Here is an 18,998-nt window from a genome sequence, read left to right as displayed (position 1 = left end):
GGGCCTTGGTTTCAGCCTTTCCATCCTGGAGGGAAGGGTGCATATCCTGGGTTGGACCCTGTCTAGGGAACCATGCAACAAACAGCCGGATGTCCTCCAACCAGTCAGCCTTCCTTAATAATTTCCCAGTCAACCTGACTCCACTGCTCTCACTGGAAGCAGAGGCACCCTCCTAATGGCTTTTTGGCCTCTGTCAGATTCTGGCAAGAATATATCACCTATCGATCCTAACTGTTCCCCATACTATATGACCACAACCCCAGCAAACACTCACTTTCCTTACCACTGATGCTAATCCCACAAGTCAGAGGTTTTCATTAGGCCGCCTACCCAGCAACCCCCCTCACCACCCTTCCAGTGCAGGGCCATAAACTACGCAGCACCACACACTCTACTAGGAGACAAGCCACACAGCAGACGGCCTAGCACACAGCACGTCTCAGGAAATCTCACCTTCATCTGAATTCACAGTGCCCAAAGCTCTGTTTACTTCACTGTGGGCAAACTGTGCTGCAGTGACTATCACTGGACCCTTGAGCCATATGCTCACCTCAGGCACCAAGGTAAACACAGGACCACAAAGTGTCAGTGACCCTATTACTGAGAATTCAACCCTTGACCTGCTGCTTCAGTCCACCCATAACACAAATCCTACATAACGAGATCTACATCTTCTCTACCATGACCCACTTGTTGTCATAGGCCCTCAAGAGCCCAAGATCTCTCAGGCGGAGTAGAGATTGTGGAAAAAGAGTTTGCAAAACTTTCCTGGTAAGATTGTTTCATAACATGTGCTTTCTTCAGGCTTAGGCAGGCATATGCCTCAAAGGTCCTGAGCTCTCAGTCCTATAGAAAAGTTCTCCTATCCCTAATGCGCTCAGTTGCTCAGTCATCTGACTCTTTGAACTACAGACCCCGTGGACTGTAGCCCACCAGGCTTCTCTGTCCATGGAATTCTCCAGGAAAGAATACTGGAGTGGGTTGCCATTCCCTTCTCCAGGGTATCTTCCCAACCCAGGGATCGAACCTGGGTCTCCTGTATTGCAGGTGGATTCTTTACTATCTAAGCCACCAGGGAAGCCCCTACCTATAATCTAGGCTCTTACAAATTCAGGTCCCTTGCCAAGCTTGCTAACCGATGTCCAGGCTCTTTGTTTGATGCCTACCTGCCACCTGCTCACCATATATTACCAGTTCTCCTGCCCTGAGACCTCATGAGCAGTAAGGCAATTGTCATGAAAAAGTCTGACACCCTGAACCTGTGGCTAGTGCCCCTTGGTGATTCTAGAAGGAGGCAATTCTAGGTTTCTGGACCAAAGCCACTGCCTTCCATGCCCTGCAGTAGATAAATCTAGTTTCCCAGCAGTTCTACCCACTGGCTACTGCTTGATTATAAGAGAGCACTCCAACCATCTCACACCCTTCTAACCTTTGTGGCAATTTCTACTTTCTTTAAAGCCCTGAGTCAGACTTAGAAATTGGAAGGGGCAAGAAGATGTACTCTGTGTCTTAGCCTGGCTATTTGTTCCTCCCTTTATGCACAGGATGGGTAGAGCTTGGATTTGCTCTTTTTTGGCCCTTGAACCATTATTCAGAGAAGCCCAGAAAAATTCACCCCAGGACCAGGTCTTCAGGGAACAAGATTTGGAATGAATGAAGAGAATAGAGTGACTCTTCCTGTTAGATTCCTCTGTGGCCACAGGCTTTCTATTGCTTTGGTCTTGAGGATGGCTCACCTCAAATATGAATGGAGAGACATCCTAAATGAGCAGCTAGGAGGCATCTTATCTGTCCATCCAGAGGCTGGGACTAACAAAGAGCAAAGCAGAACATTAATACTTCAAGAGGTATTAGAATTTAATGTGTGAGTGAGGCTGGGGTAGTACTGATGTACAGTCAATATGAAGGATAGCTAAGTATCTCTATAAACTTAGGCAAATCAAGTCAGTTGCAGGATTCTAAGTTATAAAGTTCCTTTTGACAGAAATCTGCCTAAATGAGACCTGACTCTGTTCAAAGTTCCCAAGCCTGCTCCCCCGAAGCTCCCCCTTCCCACTATCTACTCTGAATAGTTTCTGGATAAAGGGATCATGGTATGTGTTGCCTAGGAAGAGTTAGATAAAACTGCTTAGGCAGATTTATCCAGAAATCTGCCTAACAAATTTGAGGACTGGGTTCATTTTCCAGAGTTAGAAAGAAAGGTTTTATGCAAAGGAAGGCCCTGCTGTTGTCTGTGCAGAAAGTGGCCAACTTGCTGATCTGAAGCCCGTGGATCCTAGGAAAGGGCTGCTATTCAGGGTGGACTGCTCCATGTGCCTTCTGATTAGCTGAGGGATATCAGCCACCTCATCTGATTCAACTTAAGAGAAAGAAGGGTCACAGCCGTCAAGGGTGTGGGACAGTCAGACTCCTCTGGTCTAGAGGGTGGCTTTCCTTTCCTCACCCAAGGAGAAGGCCCCCTTGCTGAGAAGCTGCCAGCCCTCCCCCGGGGCTGTGAGGGCTGACTCAGAAGAGTTGGTCTCTCAGGATGCTGAGCCTTTCAGGAACGAGGAGGATCCGGGGAAAATATCTAAGCCCTTACATATTTCTTTACTGTTTCCCAAAGTAAGGTGAAAATAGGAACCTGAATGAACTGTTCCCCCTTGAGAAAGGTCTGCCAGGGACTGAGGCAGAAGAAACTGAAGATATTCACAGGGGGAACAACATCTAGGTAGCATCAGGAGGACTAGAGCTATACCCTTGAGCTGAAGTTACATGACATACATTGCCCACATTTTTCAGGGGTACTTTGGGGGGTGGGAGTGTCTTCAGACTACCCCTTCACCTCCCTTGTGTTGGGTCAGAGAGTGGGGCTAAGTTCTGTGTATTCATAATGCTGGAGCCTTGGGGTCATTAGGTGCCCTCCATCTCCATCATTCCATGGAGAATGGAAAGGGCCCAATGGGCACTGCTTCACAAGGCAACCCATCTGAATGGCTTCCAAGTGCCATCAGCCTGGGCTGCAACAGAAGCGTACTGAAGGGACTGACCTCAAACTTGAAGTAAAGGGCACATTTCTAGAATCAGAGGAATGATGCCTCTCCCTCCTCCAGCCCCCCTACCCCCGCCTCGCATACCACCAAATCTCTGCTGCTGCCCAGAGCACAAATTACTCCAGCTGAGGAGAGTGGGGCCACTGGGGACTGGGAAGGTTGGGTGAAGTCTGAGGAAAGCCTTTGGCCAGACCAGGAGAGGACCATGGACTATAGGATGGGGCTCTGGTTCCCTCAAGAGGCCAGCAGTGTGTTGGCAGTCACATCAGAACTTCGTACACTGGGGAAGGCATGGCGGAGCTTCTCCATGATGTCCTCCAAGCAGAGGCTGACATCTTGGCTCTTCAATCCCACATCATCTGAATTGGAAAGAAGACAACTAGAGATCCCCTTATGAGGTCGAGGGGCCGAGGTAGGACGCTGCCTGCTGAAAGATCAACCTGTAGCATGTGTATCTTCCCAGCATGATGCCTAGGTATGCATGAGGTGATCAACAGACATTTGTAGAATAAAGAAATGAACGAATCATCAATAATCCAATCATCCCTGACCCTAAGCTCAAAGACACGAGGAGGAGCCAGTCCCAGCCCTAGCAGAACCTTGGGCAGGAGACCTGAGGCAAGATAAAACCATGGAGGAAGGGGTTGCGAGAACTCACCTGCAGCTTCAGTGTCTGGAGTAGTCTGTCCTTTCTCTTGGGGGTGACTGCCTTCTGACTGCTGTGGAGAGGAAGCCAGAGACGAGCCTGCAGAGCCATTGCCATTGGATTCGATAGGTGGCTGGCAAGAGGTAAGGCAGAACTTAAGTGACTTTGCCTTCCTGACCTTATTTTGACAGACTCTTGAGCTTAGAAAGGTCCTTAGAGACCTCATGCCCATCTCTTTAGGACTCTCTTCCTTAGAGTCCTCATGCCTAGGACTTGAAGAAACTTTTGATGGTGCCCCAGTCAGTGGCTTCTCCTTTCAGGAAACTTCTTAGAATATTTAATTACTAAACACATTCTTCCTTCAACACCAGGTATCAAAGGCTTCCAGTTCTTATAAGGATGGCATTGCCCCGAGAAGATCTCTTGCTTGTCATTTCAGCTATAATTAAACTATTTAGAACCCAATTCTCTCTGGAAATATAGAGTTGCACCCCTGATCCTTAGGTCATGACATAATATCATTTGTTAAGACCTCCAGAAATTGATGCAGAGGTCATCCCTTGGAAGATCTGGTGTGGTATTCCCTGGTATGGATAATGACAACAATAGGTAACACTTATGAAGTGTTTACTAATATCTCTGGCATCATGCTAAATTCAATAAATGTATTATCTCATTAGATTTTTACCACAATTCCATGAAATTGGTATATTTTCATCCCTGTCTTACAGATGAGGAAACGGGCTTAGTGAGGCTAAGGAAGTTGCCTAACAATCCAGGGCCACTAATCGGCAGAACCATATTCAATTCCAGGGCTGTTGAACTCCCGAACCACACTACATTCTATACACTCCCTCTCAAAGAGGAAAGGGATAAAAAGTAACAAGTGATCTGTCCACAGCTAAAATCTTTCTTTCGCCAAGCATGCCCAAATTTGCTTCTTTCCAGCAAACATCAAAGCAGCAAAATCAACCTTTTGGATGGTTCTTTGAACTTGTTCTTTCAATACCAGATTCAAATGGGGGCTGGGGACATGAGCCCCCAAAAGCCCTCCCTCTGCCCGAGGCCCCATGGTGACTTGAGAGTAACACAGAAGGATGGAGTGGAAGCTCAGTGCAAGAAAATTGGCTGAGCGCTGTGATATAGTGGCTCCTTCATTACCCCATCTTTTCTGATTGCCAGCTCAGCGCTCTTTAGAAAGTCTTCCCAGCCCTCCCGTGCCCCGAGGCTGCTCTGGTTCTTCCCCCGGCCCCAGACCCACCTGTAGGAGCAGCTCCCTTAAGCGCTGCAGCTGGGACTCTAGTTGCTTGTTGTGGTCTTCAAGAATCTGCATGCGCGTCTCCAGGCGGCTCTTGTGCTGCCGAAGGATCCGGGCCTCAGCCAGCAGCTCCTCATTGCAGTGGCCCTGCGCCACCTCGGCAGAGCCCTCAGTCAGGGCGGGTACCTCAGTGGCCTCCTCATGCTGCCACTTCAGGCGCCTCAGCTCTCCCTGGAGAATCCTGTCAAGGATGGAGAAGCCAAGGCTGAACGTCCTCCTGGGGTATTGACTGTCCAGGGCCCAGCGTCCCCTCAGAGCCAGGTGTGAACAGTCCCTTTGCATTCCCGCTCCCAGCCCACTCCAGCTGTGCTCCTGCCTGAATGGCCATATCCATTTCCTCTCCAGCATATGTGTCATTTACTCTGCTGTTCCTAGGCTGCAGCGCAGAGAGAGCTGACATTTAGTATAACAAATTTCTCAGCACTTTGATGTGCTGCTTTGGGGATTAATTCTGACCTTAAAGCCAGGCAGAAACACATTCTGCAAAAACATGAGGCAGTAGAGCCGCTGACTCACCTACTCCACTTTTAGATTTTTAGATTACAGGGGAAGACATAACATAAACAAAAGATCACCCATCTTTCCTCTTCTCTCTGCCACCCTCCTCTTTGGCCCACTTTAAACACCCACATTGGGTCATCAAGGAAACAGATTCCAAAGAGATGGTCTCCTTTCGGGGATATTACTTTTTTTTTTTTTTTTTACAATAGAATCACTCTCTCTCCAGTGCTTCCCAGGGCCTCCCCACCACTGCTCTAGCACAGCACTTCCCAAAATATCCATAAGGAAAAACCAGGGGAATTTTTCAGTCCATTGAGGATCAGTGTTTGGTCTGAATGCATATGGCTAGTACATTGGTCATGAAACACAGCACTTGCCACACAAAGTTCAACAATACTCAAACTGGTCTACATCCTATTCAATGGAGACAAGTCCACTCATTATATGCTTGGATATCATGGCAATGTCAAATTGCTATGAAAGTTTCTAAAAGCTTACTCTGTATTTATGTATTTATCTTGTCTTGAACCAGTAAAAGATACTTTGCGAACAGGCACTGTTCTAAGGACTAGCAACTCCAGACACAGTCTGTTAGGCCAGCAGCATGGGCAACTTCTAGGTTAGAAGAGCAGGAACTGAGGCCTCACCCCAGACCTGCAAATCAGAACCTGCATTTCACCAAGCTTCCCAAGTGGCCTGTATGCACACTGATGTTTGAGAAGCACTGTTCCAGGGGGTGCTATTTATTCTAGGACACACCCCCAAAGAGGCTTAGATGCTCTTCAGACTCCTGCTGCCCTCTGTGCTTTAGGGAGATCAATGTCATCCCCGTAATCATCTTCATCTTCGCTCTTCCAGTCCTCACATGTTCTATGCAATATTATCCTCCTCTCACCACTTTCACTAAGCGATAAGGATTTCTTTCCATTTCCAACAGCTGAAAGTTCCTTGAGGGCAGAGACAAGCAGCATCTCTTCTGTATTCTCAGTTTGCATTCTGTCTGCCGGCATCTCCTGGGTACTTGGAGATACTCAGCTTGACTTAAAATGATTCAAATAATTATTAGTATTGTGTGTGTGTGTGTGTGTGTGTCTATTTGTTCCGTCATGTCTGACTCTTTGTGACCCATGGACTGTAGCCCACCAGGCTTCTCTGTCCATGGGATTCTCCAGGCAAGAATACTGGAGTGGGGTGCCATGCCCTCCTCCAGGGGATCTTCCCGACCCAGGGATTGAACACATATCTCCCATGTTGCAGGTGGATTTTTTACCATCTGAGCCACCAGAGAAGCCCAAGAATACTGGAGTGGGTATTCTAACCCTTCTCCAGAGGATCTTCCTGATCCAGGAATTGAACCAGGGTCTCCTGCATTGCAGGTGAATTCTTTATCAGCTGAGCTACAACAGGGAAGACCAATTATTAGTATAGCTAGCTTTTATTTTAGCTATTGAAAGGGCTATTTTAGAACCCTTTCAATAAGACAGATACTGGCTAACACATTATATGCCTGATCATTTTATCTTCACAAATAACTCTCAGACATAGGTACTATTATCACCATCCCCATTTTACAGATGAGGAAATAGAAGATCACAGAATATAAGTCACTTGTTTGAGTCCACAGAGTTGGGATGTGGAAGTCCAGGACCTGAGTTAAGCTGTCTGACTGTAGAACCCACAGAGATCTCTGCCATTGTCACACCCACCGGTTCTCATCCTCTAGGTGGGCTAGGATCTTCTCAAGCTCCCCTTTGCTCCCCGTGGCCATGCTGTGCGGAGCCTGCTGTCTGAAGGCCGGCTCCCGGTCTGTAACGGGGCTGGAGTGCCGTAGCAGGTACTGGTCCTCATCTCTGTGTGCGTGTGGAGAGAGGAAAGAGGGGCTGGGCATTGAACAGGGAAACAGCTCAGGGTGTGAGTTCTCAGCTCCCAGCTCAAGCCCCAAGACACATGTTGGGGAAGTCCCTCTCTAAGTTGCACACAGCAGGAAGAGGGGTCAGAGTGTTCAAAGGTGCAAGGGTCGTGCTTGGGGGTGACAGGAGAGAGTGCTTCCAGGATGCTGGGGCATCTGGGTTCTACTTGTAGTGATCTGGGAAACAATGAGCAAGTCACTTCCCTTTCTGTGATGTTCCCCCACCCCATCCCCCTTCGCTTTCTCATCCCCAAGGGAATTGTGGCCTGCCTGAGTCCCAGTCCCAGGACTGGATTTATCCACGTAACTGACAGTTCCTAGGTCCTCTGAGAAAGCTGGGAACCTCCCTAGAAATGACAGGTCCCTTCTCTGGGCTAGAGCATCCAGGAATCTCTCTGGCCACACTTCAGTCAAGCCCCTGATATCTCCCCAGGGTTGATGTGACCGAAGATGGGGCATTAGCATTTTGAGCATAAGATACGGCTTATTTGTGAAACTTTAGATGAGGGCATATTCTTCTTCCCTTAGAGTTGGGAATAGAAGGATGGGATCTTACAACAGAAAGGGATCTTGATGGATGGCAGGGAGGTAGTACATCCTTCGCTGCCCATTTCATCTGATAGAGGGTACACTGTTTCCCTCATTAAACACTGTGCCCAGAAAGCAACCTTCTTTCCTTAGGGTGTCAAGGACCCTAACCACCACATCCCTCTTCCCTTGAGGTTATACCCTTCCCAAATAGTGGCCAAGGAGAGCTATTCTTGGCAAATAAGCAGCTGTGAAAACTCACATGCTGTCATCTGGGGACAGGCTGTCATTAAAGAAGGAGCAATTTTGACTTTCCATCTCAGCAAGCCTGGGAAGAAAGAGCAGGAACATAAGGGAACACAGAATATGAAGCTTGCTTTCATCTCAAGGACTCTCATCACACAAGAGGATAATCAGGGACTTTGGGGGGCTGTCCCAACTCTCCCTCCCCCCAAACATTGGGCCTTGCTGGCTGCTGCCTATCCTCACTGTGCCCATCCCCCTGGCTGTGGCGCCATTCTCTTGCCCCAACTGAAAACCCCTTCCCCCTTGGACTCCTGACAATTCTCCTTCCCCAAATGTGGTGGTACCTGCTGGCAAAATGCTCAATTCGGGAGTGTGTGTCAGCGTGTGGCAACATCGGGGAAGAAGCTGGCCTGGAGGAAAGCAGCAAAGACTCAGAAGACCAAAGAGTGCGCAGCTGGGCAGCCTGTCTCCTCACCACCACCCATCCACACACACCCCATCACCACCACCCAGCCACACACACCCCATCACCACCACCCATCCACACACACCCCATCACCACCACCCAGCCACACACACCCCATCACCACCACCCATCCACACACACCCCATCACCACCACCCAGCCACACACACCCCATCACCACCACGGAATTAGAGAGCTGGGCAAGAGCTGATGGGAGCAAGATCCAGAGACTGGATTCAAATCTGTTTCTTGGGTCAGACTCCTGGTCAAGGCCCAGCTGAATTGTGCTGTCACTAGTTGGGTTTGTCCTGGAGCACTGCCCTAGCCCACGTAGGACTCGGCCCCTTCACAGCACACCCCTAGGCTCAGTGAGGATGCCTGCAGCCCCTGCTCAGCCTCCCGTACTCACGTCTCACTGTAGTCAGCCTCCAGCACTGATTGAACAGGCAGATAACCTCGCTGAGGGTGTTTGCTGAAATAATGCTTTGAGCGGAATTTGTTCTTTAAGGTAGTGGCAAAGTCCCTCATGTTCTCACTGGATGTGGTCTGGGGGGAGACAAGACAGGGGGACTCACACTAATGGGCTTTCCTATGGAGGTGTGGCTGCTCCACTGGAGCAGGGAACGTGACTGGTAATCAACTCTCACTTATCTTTATCACATCTCACTCCTAGAAAAAGATCTAGAAGGATGTGTGCCAAACTATGAACACTGGTTGCCTCAGGGAAGTTGGGCTGGAGGGGTGGGGAACATACTGAGAAAAGGGGACTTTGTTTTATACTTTAAACACCTCTGAAAATTAGAATCTTTCATAATGATCATATATTTGTTAACTTTTAGATATCTTTTACATAAATTCTAGAGATGCAGAAGATGAGCAGGAGCTAGAGGATTATCAGTCTACCATCTCAAGCCAGTTTTCATGTATGATTTTAAGAAATATTTATTTTTGCAGCGCATGGTAAGTCGCTTCAGTTGTATCTGACTGTTTGTGACCCCATGGACTGTAGCCCACCAGGCTCCTCTGTCCATGGAATTCTCCAGGCAAGAATACTGGAGTGGGTTGCCATGCCCTCCCCCAGGGGATGTTCCTGACCCAAGGATTGAACCCGCATCTATTACATCTCTTGCATTGGCAGGCAGGTTCATTACCACTAGTGACACCCGGGAAGCCGAATGCTTATTTTTAGATGATAATAAAAGAAAAAATGTAAAGGGCAACATCACTGCTTCCATTGGGTCACACATGTTTCTGTGCCAACAAAACATAGAGAAGAAATGACAGCTCATGGAGATGGATTATGGAGATGAGGAGAGGAGATGGACGAGAGCAGTGGGGAGAGCTAGGGATATGCCTGGGACTTTGGTCTTATCTGTGGGAAGGGGGATAAAAGAGTTTAGGGAGCAGAGTCAGCTCAGGAAGCTAAGCCTGGAGCTGTGGGTCCTGAACACAGCAGAGGAGAAACTCTGTGGCTTGAGTTCAGCGATGCTGACCAACCTGGTCTCAGGAGGCTATGAAGGGACCAGTTTTCAATGAAAGCCAAGTCAGTTTTGGAGACCCAGGTAAAGAGCATTCCCTCCCTTTCCCACAAGAGACTGAGTAATGAATCTGAGCACAAACTTTAAACTTTGGTTTTGATTCAGAGGGATAGAAGCAATGACAAAGTAGCAAGTGAAGACCAGGGAACAAGAACGATCCAGGAAGCTAAGCAGGAAAAACTAGAGGGATCAAAGGCTAGTCACAAGGAACTGCCTTGCTCTATTTTTTTCCTAGACTTTTCTCTGCAGGAGAATAGTGAGTGCCTTTTAGATGACCAAGAATGTCCTGGGCTGATCCAACCAGTTGCAGCCCAGGTGAGGATGAAGGACAAGCTCTGCTAGAAGAACAGGCCTGGATCCCTCAAACCAGTCAATTACCAGGCCTCTATGGAGGATGCTCCCAAATGGAGAGCACAATACAGTGAGCCAATGCTGGGAAAAATGGATCAAGCACCCAGAAGCTGAGAGCTGCCGGCCCCTCCCCGCCAGCCCAGAGGCTCCATACCGGGGTGTAATACTCCATGATGGGGTAGTGAAGTTTGTTGCCCTTGCTGGCCCTGCCAGTCAGGAAGCAGGTCTGGCAGATGTCCACGTTAAACTGCTTCAGACTCCGGTACCTTGGGGAGAGGAGAGGTGGTGGGAAAGAGGATACAATGTACTCTAGTGACCTTCCCCTCCCCCAAACATCCAAATTCACACCTACATTAGAAGAGGGTGAAGCATGGAACTATAACCTCCTGTACATCGGGCATTTAACCTCCTACACAGAGCAGTGGCAGAGTCCTCACTAGATGGCTAGTCTTACTCCAGAGACCATAAATCTCCATGAAATCACATGCTCAGACTTCCAGGAAGTTTGGGAAGTAGCATTGCCTCACCATCTTTTTCAAAGGGAGGGTGGTATAAACAACAAGGTCCTACTGTATATAGAGAACTAAATTCAATATCCTGTGTTAAACCATAATATAAAAGAATATTTTAAAAGAATGTGTATATACACATGCATACATATATATATACATTCTGAATATATATATAATGTATCCAAGTCACTTTGCTGTACAGCAAAAATTAACACAATGTTGTAAATCAATTATACTTAATGTTGTAAATCAACTATACTTTAATTAAAAATATATAAAAAGGAGGGTGGGACAGGGGTAAAGAGCTCATTATTTCAAATGGCCTTCTAAACAAGGGTGGCCTGAAAGGGTACAGTTTCACAGGTATGACCAGCTTCCTTGGAGAAGGTACACTTTCATTATGAAGACAACTGATTCTATCAGCTGTGGGCATGTTGACTAAAAGTTATTCCTCAAAGTTATTTATAATAACTCTATTATGACTGAATACAGACTAGCCATTCAGATCCAATTCCAAAGCCTTCCTGGACTGCCCAGACCTAGTAGCGTGGCATGGTGAAGTACCTAGACAGAGCAGTCAGAGGTCTGACATCTTGTCCTAGAGCTACACCAGCCAGTGGCATAACCACCTCTGTGCCTCATTTGCTTATAGAAAGCAGACTGCTTATCAAAAGAGTATGTGCTAGAGCTTTAAAAAGGTTTTTATTATTTAGTCAAGAAGTCATGTTCAATTCTTTTGTGACCCCATGCACTATAGCCCTCCAGGCTTCTCTGTTCGTGGGGTTTTCCAGGCAAGAATACTGGAGTGGGTTGCCATTTCCTTCTCCAGGGGATCTTCCTGACCCAGGGATCAAACCCACATCTCCTGTATTGGTAGGCATATCTTTACTGCTGAGCCTCTAGGGATAAAAACAAGCATTTTATGATGAAAGCCAAATTCAGGATAGTAGTTATCTTTGTGGGAGTAGGAGGGAAATTTCATCAAGGAAACTTCAAATATATTGTTTTGCATATTATATAAAATATGTTTGTAATATATAAATTAGTAGACATAAAATATATAACATATATAACATATATACAAATATATTGTAAAATCTTGTTTATTTCTTCAGCTTGGTGATGGGTGCCCACCATGGGGTACTGGAGCCAGCTCATACCAGCTCATGGGAGCCAGTTGTTAACATTTCAGGAATTTTCCAAGTTGGTTGTTAACTATAGCTATTATTTAAAAATTAAATCATATAAACTCACAATTAAGCAAAGAGTGTTAAAAACTAAGGTAATAAATACTCAAGCTTATCACTTCCTGTTTCACTATTATTTATGCTCTGGAGGTTGTCTACATCTATTGTACCCTGTGGTGGAAAGACTGTAAATGGTGTACAACTGTGCATCTCTTCCTGACCTCCTGTGGGTAGCCTGACTTTGGCCACGGTGGTAGTATCTATATCATGGAAATTAGCCAATGCTCTATCAGGTTTCTCTTCTGCTTTCTGGAGAGTAGGCTGTGAACCATTTGCCAGCACACCTTTTGGTACATAGGTGTTCTCATAGGTCAGGATGCTGGAGCTTTTGGGTTCTACTTAATGCTCCCTGGGAAACAAAGAACAAATTACTTCCTTTTCTGGGCTGTTGTCCCACTCCACCCCCACTTTGCTTATCTATACATTTTTCTAGATATTCCATCTTTTTTTCTTTTATTAAACAGAACGCAATAGAAAGAATTACAACCACATACAACAACATATATATATATACACATATATATATACATATATACACACACACATATATATACGTATATATATATACATATATATATATATACAATGGATTAGTTGTAATTATATAACTACATAATGTGTCATTTTGCAATATATGATTTATATGTGACATTGCCTATTTTTCTCAGTATCGCTCCAGCAGGTATTGTTTTCCCTACCTGAAGCCCTTGATGGGGCACTGCCTACAGATAGAGCACTTGGTCTGATGCTTTACTTGTTCAGCAATGGTGACCCGATGCAGAACAGCCAGCCACACCATGGATTGGGGCTCCAAGTTGACCCATTCCAGGAACTGTGAAGCTTCAATGACTGGCTTCCCAGTGCTCTAGGGAAACAAGAAGCCCGACGGCGATGTCTGAGGCCCAAAGCATCTTGAGCCTAGAATGGCAGCCCTCGTGGGAAGAAGAGAAACAGCAAGGCCTGGGTTTGCCTGTTCTTTAGAGGTGTCCACCTTCTACTCTGTCCTAGTGGACCTGGTGCCCTTCCCACAGGACTCTGATCCTAAAAGCCCAGAGGACCCTCTGCCCTATTGTTCCAGCCCAACAAACTCCCTTCCATCTGAGTGTTATAGCACAGGCAACTCTACTCAGTACTCTGTAATAACCTGTATGGGTAAAGAATCTGAAAAAGAATGGGTATTTGTATATGTATAACTGAATCATTTTACTGTATACTTGAAACTAACAAAACATTGTAAAACAACTATATGCCAATAAAACTTGAAACAAATATCTGAAGCAAAGCAAAACAAGAACAGAAGCTCAGCTTTGAGTCCTCCCTCCCTTCTTCCCAATCTTTGTCTCATCGTCCCTCCTTTCCTCCCTCCGTAGCTCCATACTCACAAAACGGAAGCAGCTACGGACACTGGGCTCCACATTGCTGCCACCAAAGGCTGCCACTTCCCCCAGCTGACGGGGCACCTGAATGGCCTCATGAAGCAGGACACCAAGATGGCGTTGGTCACACTGGCTGCCTGAGTTGGCCACTTGGCTGAAGAGGTCTGCTGGCCCCAGCATAAGTCATGGCCAAGCCCACAACAGAAATGGCCAGGGAATGGTGTGAAGAGAAAGAGGAGAAAAAGAAGAAAGGGTAAGGAGTGCATTGACTTAGTTAATGACTTTTGAAACTGGAATACCTAAAGGTCCCCGATCTTCTAGAAGCCCTTTAAGAACATTCTAATGCTCTCCTTCTTTGTGTATGTCTCACTTTTTTCTCTCTGAACACAGAGAGGAGGAGGGAAGGGTGAAGAGAGAGTGAGCCGTGCGTGAGAGCAGTGCCAGACACAAATACACTGCCGGGAAAACAGAGTCTCAAGAAGCAAGATCAAGGGGTTGAGGGTTCAAAAGTGCCCGAATAGGAATCAAGGTCAGTCTGCCCTATCCCCTCCTGTTTGTGTAGCCCATGTAGTCTCATACTGCAGCAGTCTCTCAATTATCCACACAAATGAAAAGAAACACTGTAGAGATACTCTATAAAGAGGACACAATTCAACCCATTTGGTCATCTAAGAATTCACTCTAAATGACTGTGGAACAGCCTATGGGACTTATATTTGAACATTGCCCTTGTGGGAACTCCCCTATCCCAACCCAATTTTAAAAAACCTCCTCCAGAGTTTCTTGTCTCTCTGCTTCATGCCTCACCTAAGGCCCAGAAAACAAACAAAACTAGAAGACAGAGGGCCTGGAGTTTAGTTCTTGACCCATTACTAACTAGCTTGGGAAACCCTGGGAAGGTCATGAATCTCTCTATGCTGAAGTTTCCTTACTTATAAATGAAGACTACATCATCACTGTCCATCCCATCTGAAAGGAATGTTGGGAGAAATAAATTACATCATAGCTATGAATGTACTTTGAAAAGTCTTCTCCCCTGTAAAGCTTTCCTAGATCGTTGTCCTCACTCTTCTGTGATCTCATATAGCACATATCCTTTCCCATTCGGGTTATTCTAATCAGCACTCTAAGAAATGCTTTCTCTGTACTTCTGTCTCCTCACCTGGACTATAAACCACTTGAGACAGGGACCACATCTAACTGGGTCTTGTACTCACCACATTTAGCACAGTAGTCAGTGAACAGTAAATACCTGACAACTAACGATGCTGCTGCAGAAAAATGCAAAATGCTGTACAAATGATGGAGGATGGAAGGGAAGACAAAGATATTGTACACCAGAGAGGTTTAAACTTCCAGAATTACATGCTGCCCACCCCCCAGATAATGGGGTTATTGCATACTGCCCATGTTATCCCATGGAAAGTCTCCAGCAGAACATGTGACATAGTTTGAGCATCAGATGGGGAGAGGGCTAAGCCTGATGGTCCATCGGGAAGTGGAACTAGAAAGTCCAGGACCTGGGTATCCCAGGATCCCAACTCAGATCCCCATCAAGTAATTACACTAGATCAGAAGGAAGCAATGTCCTTGGATGGACAGTGGGAATGATAACGGGCCTTAGACCCATCTTGGCCTTTGGCTGTTGTAGATTCTTTGCAATAGCCTGTACCAGGAAGCATTACAATGTAGTCTGAGTAGCCCTGTGCTGAGTCATAAGCCTGGACCTCTGCTTATCTTGCACCTTTCTCTCTCCCACCACAACCCTCCCTCCACCCAACTCCTCTTCCGGACTTTGGAGTTGTACTCACACTGCAGTTTTTCCTTCACTTCCGTGCCACACAGGCAGGCAATGCCAGTTTTAAAGGATAATGCCCGCATCTTTCCACTGCGACCGCTAGGTTTAAAAGAAGAGATTGAGAACTTGAATATCTGCAAAGGGTTAACATCTTGGCGGTCATTTCCCTCACGGGCTGGATCCCAGCAGGGCTTGGTGCCACCCATACCCCAAGCTGAGCCGAGTCCAGATCCACCAGGGGAGCAAACCCATCCCACTGTGTCCACTCCGGATATCCCACTGGAACTTCATCTTGGAGGCTGCCAGGGCAGCAAGCCCTTACCTATCAAAAACATTGAGGAGCCAGTTGAGACTCATGTCCACACAGAGCGGCACATTGACCAGGATGCCTCTTTCCTCCTCCAGCCGTTCATATAAGGCAGTCAGGCAGTGAATGACCTCCACCACATCCATCACATGCTCACTGGCCTGCAGATCATGCTCATTGAAGATCTCCAGGGCTGTGGTTAAAGTTACGAGGTCCACTGGGGAGGAAAGGAGAGAAAGAGAAAGTAAAGCCCAAAGTAGAAGCCCAGGGACTAGACAGGGAGATACAGACACCAGCATTACCAAATCTGACTCTATCTCCAGACTAGCCATTTGTAGTATGAAATAAGCTTGCCCTTTACCAAGACAAACAACCCAAGTAGGGAGAAAGCATTAGAAGACCCCCTAAATTAACTCCAAATGTTTCTATACCCAAATGATCCTTGACATCAGTTTCAAGAAGATGGTGGGATTTGGGTAAACTCCCAGGGATCAAATACCATACCATTTTTTCAGTTTCTCTGTCCTTACATGCATTTCAACTGCAAATAGGTGGGTCCATGGACCTTGTTCTAAAAACCTAGACACTGGTTATGAAGGCTCATGTATGGCTGTGTGAATGTGACATACCTTAGGAGGATTTTTTAATTGCCCCCAATGCTGGTATCAGCCTAGCCAGATACACTTGGTCCAGGAAGACTGGATGGACAGTGTCTCGGAGAGGAGACAGAAGGCGCATTATATCTGCAGCCATGTTGTCCCCTATCCATTGGCATTTGCTTCAACCGTTCTGCTGCTACATCCAATAACCCCAAGATGGTGAAAGAACACAAGCCTTCAATGGCTCCAAACCATTTGCTGGATGCTTTTTGCCATAAAACACTAGATTGATTGTCTGTGTTGGGCAGGGAAGAAGGGACAAAGAGGAGGAGAGCTGTGGGTTAATTTGGAAATGAGTCTGGAGGTTGGAGAAAATAGAACGGCCCGGGAAAGATCAGGTGTCCACAGCCAGCATATCCCTGCCTTTGGAGAGTCCCCACAAAGCTGACCAACAACCTTGGCCAAGGTGGGATGGGAGTGGGAAACAGCCAATGGATGAGGAAGGATGAAGGCCATAAGGGAAGTGTGATGGGAGACTTACAGCGCAGCGCCTTCTGGACTCTGCGTAGCTTCATGGCAGTGCGGTAAGCTGAGAACTTAATGTTGTTCAAATCAGCTGCAAAGAATGGAAAGAGATCCACTCAGATCAGGGAAATGCAAATTAAGACCACAACAATATATCATATTACACCTGTCAGACAGACAAAAAATAAAAGTCTGACAGTAGCAAGTGTCAGCAAAGATGTGGATAAATGAGAATTGCTAGTGGAAGTGTAAACTGACACAATCATATTGGAAAACAACTTGGTATTACCTAGTAAAACTGAATATTCATATATCCTACAACCCAGCCATCTGTATATGTATTCCAGAGCAGTGAGTTTTACATTTTTTTTTAACCAAGCAGCACTGTTTTTGTTAGCTCCAAAGTAGAAATGACCCAAATGTCCATTAACAGTAGGATGGATGAGGAAACTGTGGTATATACAATGGAACACTCTATGGCAGTAAAAATGAATGAACTATAGTCACGTGCATCAACATGGGTAAAACCTACAACATAATAGTGAGTCTCTTAGCAGTGAAAGATAAGGCACATGAGAATCACATTCATCATATTCATATCATAGAGAGTCACATTCATATTATAGCCTTGATAATGTCTTTCAAAGCAGATATAGCATATATCTATATGCATAATTCCCTGATGTGATGATAAAGTTGCTCAGGGGGAGAATAGAGCTTCCTGTTGAGGGAGGTGCAGAGAGGAAAGGAAGGAAGCCGCTGGAAAAAGGACAAGGACTCACTTCCACCCTCATCTGCTTGTTGGATGGGATTCCTTTGTGTTCTTTCTTTTTCTTTTTATTGAGACAACACTGGTTTATAACATCATATAAGTTTCATGTACACAATATTTTATTTCCACCTATCACCATTCAGTCAATCCCCTTACCTATTTTGCCTTTCCCCTACCCCTTCTTTTCGGGTAACCACTACTCTGTGTTTTGGTATCTATGTATTTGTTTGGTTTGTTCATTTATTTTCTTTTTATATTCACATATGAATGGAATAATATGGTATTTGTCTTTCTCTATCTGATTTATATCACTCAGCATAATATCCTGAAAGTCTATCCATGTTGTTGCAAGTGGCAAGATTTCATCCATTTTTATGATTGTGTTCTACCATGTGTATGTGTGTGCGCATGCATGTGTGGGTGTATGTATGATCCAGCTATACCCACTCCTGAGTATTTACTCAAAGAATATAAAAACACTAATTCAAAAAGATACATGTACTCCTATATTCATCACAGCACTATTTACAATAGCCAAGACATGAAAACAACCTGTCTATCAGCAGATGAATGAATAAAAAGGATATGGTATACGTACATACAATGGAATATTATTCCCCTGTATTCTTATAGGACAAAGGCAACTGTATAGATCTCTACCCTGTACAGGAACCTTGAATTCTTACCTAGAGTTTGGTATAACTCGGTCATCTTGGGATGGTCCCAGCATGTGGTTTGAGCCTGGTGGCTATAAATAAAAGCATCAATAGCACCAGGGTCCATATCACCCCCCACCCCACAGACAAACATGCACACATCCGTCAGTGATAGGTTGGATACAAGGAGCAGCAGGATTTGAGGGTGAACCCTGAAGATCCCAAAGCACAAGGGTTCACCTTTACCCGGTAGAATATTGAGCTCTTGAGATGAGTAGGAAGAAAAACTGGATTGGATGGAGGAATCCCAACAGATAGGGGTGAAAGGGATAGGTAGAAAAAAAGACAGGGGAGAGAGAGGGTGGGCAGGTGATTGACCTGTTTTCGATTCAGATGGTCACTCACTTGATGTAGTAGGGAACTTTATTGGGTGAAATTGCTCTTTCCCAGGGAACCTGAACAGAGGCTGGTGAGGGAGAAGAGAAAGAGAAAGAAGCTGGCCACTAATGTTCTTCAGGCCCCTGATTACTCCCCTGTACTATCCTCCCAAAGAAATAGCTAAGCCCAAAAGGGGATGCCTGAGTCTCATTGCAGGTCTTAACAGGACCTGAGCATGGGGCAAACACGTCTAATGAAGACACTTCGCTCCCTGATGTTAGGGTGAGGGATGGA

General features: G+C 46.0%; 1 protein-coding gene across 2 annotated transcripts in view; it reads right to left on the bottom strand.

Annotated features, from left to right (window-relative positions):
• Window positions 1-1,692: 1,692 nt before the first annotated feature.
• DRP2 (dystrophin related protein 2) overlaps window positions 1,693-18,998 on the bottom strand; it is a 44,791-nt gene continuing 27,485 nt past the window's right edge. For both annotated transcript variants that reach the window (XM_013976171.2, XM_005700148.3), the window contains 15 exons: window positions 18,732-18,792; window positions 18,357-18,418; window positions 16,915-16,989; window positions 15,790-15,991; window positions 15,481-15,566; window positions 13,676-13,833; window positions 12,992-13,158; window positions 10,689-10,800; window positions 9,055-9,191; window positions 8,525-8,590; window positions 8,197-8,262; window positions 7,204-7,347; window positions 4,940-5,177; window positions 3,691-3,811; window positions 1,693-3,391 (listed from right to left, as the gene is read on the bottom strand). In XM_013976171.2, coding sequence (XP_013831625.2) covers window positions 3,267-3,391; window positions 3,691-3,811; window positions 4,940-5,177; window positions 7,204-7,347; window positions 8,197-8,262; window positions 8,525-8,590; window positions 9,055-9,191; window positions 10,689-10,800; window positions 12,992-13,158; window positions 13,676-13,833; window positions 15,481-15,566; window positions 15,790-15,991; window positions 16,915-16,989; window positions 18,357-18,418; window positions 18,732-18,792 — 1,820 coding nt within the window. In that variant the 3' untranslated portion in view covers window positions 1,693-3,266. The remainder of the gene's footprint in view (window positions 3,392-3,690; window positions 3,812-4,939; window positions 5,178-7,203; window positions 7,348-8,196; window positions 8,263-8,524; window positions 8,591-9,054; window positions 9,192-10,688; window positions 10,801-12,991; window positions 13,159-13,675; window positions 13,834-15,480; window positions 15,567-15,789; window positions 15,992-16,914; window positions 16,990-18,356; window positions 18,419-18,731; window positions 18,793-18,998) is intronic.

The sequence above is a fragment of the Capra hircus genome, assembly GCF_001704415.2.
Source record: "Capra hircus breed San Clemente chromosome X unlocalized genomic scaffold, ASM170441v1, whole genome shotgun sequence".
In the NCBI taxonomy this organism is placed as follows: domain Eukaryota; kingdom Metazoa; phylum Chordata; class Mammalia; order Artiodactyla; family Bovidae; genus Capra; species Capra hircus.
This window is presented reverse-complemented; position numbering and strand designations above follow the sequence as displayed.